Source organism: Acanthisitta chloris, unplaced genomic scaffold (genome assembly GCF_000695815.1).
Source record: "Acanthisitta chloris isolate BGI_N310 unplaced genomic scaffold, ASM69581v1 scaffold38722, whole genome shotgun sequence".
In the NCBI taxonomy this organism is placed as follows: Eukaryota; Metazoa; Chordata; class Aves; order Passeriformes; family Acanthisittidae; genus Acanthisitta; species Acanthisitta chloris.
The window spans coordinates 2450-8774 of NW_008660566.1; the positions used below are offsets into that span (position 1 = coordinate 2450).

Here is a 6325-nt window from a genome sequence, read left to right on the forward strand (position 1 = left end):
AGCACCAAAGGCACAGACCTGTGCCACCAGTCTGTCACCTCACCAGTCATCCAGGCTCAGAGTTCTTCAGCTCCCAAAGGCATTGTGAACATGGGATAAGGAATGCCTTGTGATAACTGCATACATGACTGGAAAACTGAGATCACCACTCAGAAATATGCCAGATGTCCCAGGCAATGTGGCTGTAGGACCACTCAGCCTACATGGAATCACCTCAAATAATAATCATCACCATGATCTTCCCCCTCGCTCTTCTCCCAACTCTGAAACCGTTTCACAAATGCTGAACCAGGAGAGAGATCCCCAGAATTCAGCACAAGTACCATACAGCACAAGTGGCACCCAAGTCTAGGTGTCATCAGTGCTGTCACACACACAGTTCTATGTCTGTTTGCTTTAATCAGAGTATTGTAAAAGACTTCACAGGGAACTGAAATGCGAAGAGGTTTTAAAAAAATCAGGTAGCAGCCATTTCGACTGAACATAACCTGATCAGCAAGGTTTTCAAGCATTTTTCTGTAACTGAGTATTTGTTTTAGGGAGCAGTAAGTCCTTACGTATCTGCACATAGATACCACCTTTAACGAAATTTGAGAGGAAAAAAACACATTGGTATCTACCTGGATGCTACAGCAGTGGGACTTAACTGGAATGTTCTTATGGCAAGAGAATATCACAATGCAAGTGGACAGAGTAAAAGCAATCATCTATAATGAGTCTCCATGAAAGCCTAGAAGTATCTTTTTTTAAAAAAATCTGCTCTATGGTAAATTCAATCTGAACTGAAAGGGCTAATTTGAAAAAACCCATGTCTTCCACCCTCACAACAGGAGAAAAATGCTACACATCAAGACAAAGGCCAAGAAAAGAAAACAAAAGATGAAATTATCTCCATCTAGAACAGAGGTTTCCACAGACAGATCTATCCTGTGTTGAGTCAGAAGAAAACAAACATGTTTTTGTCACTTGCACACTGGAAACCAAAGACACAAACTCTGCACAAACCAACATACAATCATATATGAATCTTAAGAGTTCAAAATGCAGGAAAAAAAACCTTTAAAAGTTAATTTTCCAAAGCCTTATGGAAGAGTGAATTTTTCCACTAGGTGGCTTCTGTTTGTTGAGATCTAGAATATGAGCACTATGCAAATAACTTCACAACAGGTGTTTGCTAAGTATCTGAAAGAAGGGCTGGCCACATTAAATTCCATCTCCTGAAGGCAACACACCAAAAAGCCTTACGACAAAAAAAAGTGTAATATCCATCAATTCTCTTTGCCTCTTAAGAAAAAAAAAGCTTCTCTATTCCCCCATCTGCTGCTTGCTGATCTAATTCCAGGAGTGCTCTAAAACTTCTATGTTAACAAGCCATTAATTCTTATCACAACTATAACCAGCAATGGACATTGTCCTTATTTTGCCCTGAAGAGAGTGAGAGATTGTTTAGAGCCAGGGTTAACACATGGAAAGTTGTCTCAGTCAAGTTTTAAAAATAAATAAAAACCCAAACCTATGTATTCTGGTTTTCAGTCATTTGTTTACCTCAAGGCTATAGTAAAAGAAAAAAATTACCCCATCCAACTAATACCAAATGAGGGCTTATTTTCAAACAAACTTCTCTTTCTAAAGTTAGGCAATATTCCTACTAGTGATACAGAAAAACCTCAAAAGTTAATTAAAGGGGTATTTATCTGAAGGGAAGGACATAGAATAAAACCTTAACTAAATCACCTTCAATTCAAAACTTAGACATTTTCTTCATTCCTGACAGCAGCATTACCAGACTGCTAAAGAAGGTTCGATCTACTGTACTACATTTTCAGATATGCATGAGATGAATTCAACTATACCATAATGTGAACATATGATAAATAATCCTGCTGTTCCATATAGTTTCAGTGGTGGCAGATCTGGAACTGTGCATTTATACCATGGTTAAACTGGACTACATACAAATAAACCAAATAGTAATATGCAACTGTAAGATGCACAGTACTTGGAGTACAAGTTTGCATAGTACATGATGTAAGCAAGGTCCCAGTATCATTCACTGATATCCAGAATTGACTAGCTACCAGCACACAGACTTACCCTTTCTCAGCCAGATAGCATACAGTGACTTGAGTTGGAGTACCAATGTTTCTTAGGTAGCTGTTTCTTCCTTTTTTTTCTGTTTCTCATCCCATATAATTTCATCCTTACACTAGGTACATAATGGACAATGTCTGATGTCAGAAATAATTACAATAACCTCTGTGGTGTATCAGAAGTCTCTTCTGGTTACGTTACACATAAAGAAGTGGAGGTGACTGGGAAGAAGATGGCTGCTCCCAAAAGCTAGGACTGTATGCAGTTTCCCCACAGAGTCCTATTATAATTACAGGTCAGAAACAGGAAACAATCACAACAGGTACATTATTTTTTTTCTTACAGAATAAGAAAAGTGAGTCATAGGAACTGCAAGTCAAGAACAAACCAGTTTCCCTCTCACACTCCCATGATAGTTCTGAGTTACTTGTTTCCCTGAATACACACTTTTAAAAAAATACAATAAAACCTAGGATATGTAACACATGAATAATTCAACTTCACAGTTATAAATACTCAAATTACACTTACATAGAATATATAATCACAGAAAATAAAATTCAAGTCATAGAAAAGAATGAAGACTAAAGGGAAAGAAAAGGCAAGGTGGTAAAAGTGATACAAGTTTAGGGCTGTGCCTTCTATAAAAGATCTCGAAAAGTAGAAGTCAAGTTTTTGTTGGGTTCTTGCTTTGTTTTGGGGGTTTTGTGGTTGCTGTTTTTTCTAAATTGGACAGAATAAAAAAAAAAACCCCTTCAAGCATCCATGAAATAGTCATGGACCTGCACTTCCCCCTCAAAAACAATGTCTCTGCCAGAGAATGAAACAACACAGCCAGCTCTGGGTGTAAAGAAGCAAAGTAGCCATGGCTAGGGAAGGGAGGACAGATGAAAGGTCATATATTGGGGCCCACTTTAAAGCTAGACATGTTGTACAGATTTGAGGTACCACTGCCACGACAATGGAGTCTGATGTAGTACAGGGATACTCAGGTGCTTTTCTCTATATTTGTTATTTTACCATTTATTTGTGAAGAGGATGCAGCAAATGCACTTGTACGAAATACAGAACATAGAACCAAACCCATGGCACAGCCCTTACCATCAACATGTATATGGAGAGGGAGGGGATTAATCCCAAAGGCAATTTAAATAATGGTATTTTATATACTTATATTTATATATATAAATAAATGTTCTCAGCAATCTCAGGGTTGTTTTTAGTGCATTGCTGTAAAAAAATTAGTGCAGTTCTCATTAATGTTTAGCTCATAAGGAATAAGAATCTATACATCTGTTCAGTCTCTTCTTGCCACACCTGAAACCCTTACACTGTTTCACCAAACTGAAGGTTTGTAGTCAATTTCTTTAAAATAAGGTGGATGAATTCCACGCACTCTGTGACAAGACATTGCAATTTTTGGCAAAACAATTAGAAAAATATGAGGTGCTCTGATCTTAGAACTGAAAAGTTTGTTGATTTAAAGCATTACGCAATGCATAACAAAATTTATAAACAAAAGATATGTCTCAACAAATCTATCCTTCATGCAAGTGTTTCTTCAGCAGCTAACAACTTAAAAAATTTCTTACACTTGTTTATCTGGGGAAAGGGACTCAAACAAATCTGTGTTTCAAGTCCTTTCCTACAACCAGACTGAAGTTTCATGTCCTGGGAGCTGCTTCTTCTGGACCCTTCTCTCTTCTGAACCATTGGAGAAGGGGAAGTTTCAGTCTCAAAGAGATTTATACTTCAGCCCCAAGTTCGAGGACTCCAGTTTCAACAACAGCAACATATTTATCTTCAATTTGAACCAGTAGGATGGTTTTATCTATATGTGACCGACTACTTGGATCTCTGCTGCAAGGCACCCAGCGGTGAATCACCTGGGGGGAAAACAAAGTATAATAAAACATAAGCTCCACAGAGAGAGCTGCCATATCAAAGCTGTGGCTGATAATTCAAGACCCTTAACAGGGCAAAAGGAGCAAAAATATAAACGCTATACTGACTTAGCTGCTCATTTTTCAGTGACAGCATACCCACAAGTAAGCTACTCACTGAAATCCTGCTAGAGATCTGCAGCTTAGAATCACAGAATCGTTTATGTTGGAAGAGACCTCTAAGACCAGTGAGTCCAACTGTGAGAACAAACCCCTGACTTGAGAACACCCAGTCTTTGATTTAGATTTCTGCAGGAACAAACAACTTCTAGAACCAAAGACTTCATGCAAAGTGAGTAACAACTGAAAAAAGCAAACACTGTACAGATTTGGGGTATTTTGATGCTCAAGTTGTAATAGTCTTAAAATACCTCAGTGTCGTGCAGCACATAATAGCACAGAACTGCAGTTTATCAGGAGCTAGGATTAAACTACTGTCTCCTCTAGGTGAAAGCCCTTGCCCTAATTTTGTTCCCTACTCACTGTGAATTCAGGGTTGATCTTCTAAATTAAACTATTCAAAGACAATTTAAAACTAAAAATATTACAAAATGAAGGGTTTTGGAAACAGTGCTACAAGCTACTCCCTTGGATCTACAAACTTCAGGTACTTTGATCTGCAGGTTCTGAGGATCCTGCCTGATACTGACCATCAAAGGTCCCTTTTCCATACCGACCCTTGTATCACCTCACATGGCTCTGCTCAGCTGCCTCCATAAAAATACCTGATACGGAAAAGGTCATACCGACCATACCGACCCTTGTATCACCTCACATGTGTCTGCTCAGCTGCCTCCATAAAAATACACCCTTAACTTCTGGGTGCCCCAAAGGAAGCAACATGGTTTTAAATATTGCCAGCTCCATAGAAACAGAATTATCTCAAATTTGCCAGCAGTGGGAAAAGAACCCCTAATTCAAGACATGGTAAGACAAAAAGCAATACCGACCATACCGACCCTTGTATCACCTCACATGTGTCTGCTCAGCTGCCTCCATAAAAATACACCCTTAACTTCTGGGTGCCCCAAAGGAAGCAACATGGTTTTAAATATTGCCAGCTCCATAGAAACAGAATTATCTCAAATTTGCCAGCAGTGGGAAAAGAACCCCTAATTCAAGACATGGTAAGACAAAAAGCAAATAAAATTAATTTTTACTAAATCCAAGACAGTACAGTTTCCAATATTTCTAAGGAGACAGCTAAGGGGAAAAAAAAGGTCAGAAAACCACAAAATTATCTGTATCTTCCAAGACCAAATCCAAGAGACCCACTTAATCTTCACTGTACCCAGCTGACAATTTCTCTAACACTGGGTGAAGGAGATTCAGCTTTGCCCACTGTTATGCTGCATCCACAGGGAGGACATTTCAGCCAAGGAAACATGGCATCTTTCATCTCTTTGATGCAATAGTGTGATATTTAAGTGGTCTCTTCAAGTCTGACTTCAAAGTGTGTCCATACAAACTTTTTACGCCGCTGCATGGAAGGAGGCCAGGAATATTCTATCCCTAGACACATATAAAACACTCCCCAATGAAGTCCCAAATACTACATACTTGCTGTCCAACTTAAAACTGGTGCCTTTTTAGCTAAGGGCTGATTCCAAAGGTTATCAGTATCATGGCTCCTTGAAAACTGTGTGTATGCAAAAGCTGTATATAGAGTAAAACTCACTGCAGCCATATCCCCACACTCCGTTTTACCATCTTTTATCATGACCAGCATTTATTTGGTGCTCATAAGTAACTGACAACCTGCCAAATGATGTCACTAGATAGCCAAGAGGTGGTAAGAATCTCCTGGGAAGAAAAAGGTTCTTCCACATGCCAGTGGCACATATCATAGAAAGATAATACTGAGTATATTTTCAACTCAAAATCTGGAAAAAGTACCTATGTTACTGCTAAATTTAATTTCCTTGAAGAAACTTTATAATGCCTTTCTGCCTTATATATAGACTGTACTGCATACTTAGCAAAATAAAAAGCAAAGTTAGGAAAAATGCTTTTTTCTATGTAGCAGCAAAGTTTTAAACTACTGAGTGCTGAACTTCATACTGAGAGCACTGACATAAGGTAAACTGCTTGGCAACTCAGCAGGTAAGAATCATTTCTGCCTATTTGCAGAAAGGACCACAGCCATGCAATCAGAAAGGGAGGACTGTCCTAAGTGCCACAAGCAGCCGTAGCAGGCAGTGCAATCTACGTCATCAAGTTAAATCCTCTTCTCCTAATCACACACAGGATAATCTGGTGCTCTCCCCCTTTCTCCTTAGGTTAAAAGACGC

The 6325-nt window shown here is 38.8% G+C and overlaps 1 protein-coding gene across 1 annotated transcript in view; it reads right to left on the reverse strand.

Annotated features, from left to right (window-relative positions):
* Positions 1 to 2774: 2774 nt before the first annotated feature.
* PCNX (pecanex homolog (Drosophila)) overlaps positions 2775 to 6325 on the reverse strand; it is a gene marked incomplete at its 5' end in the record, with an annotated part of 77755 nt that continues 74204 nt past the window's right edge. The window contains one exon of the mRNA XM_009069857.1: positions 2775 to 3977. Coding sequence (XP_009068105.1) covers positions 3837 to 3977 — 141 coding nt within the window. The remainder of the gene's footprint in view (positions 3978 to 6325) is intronic.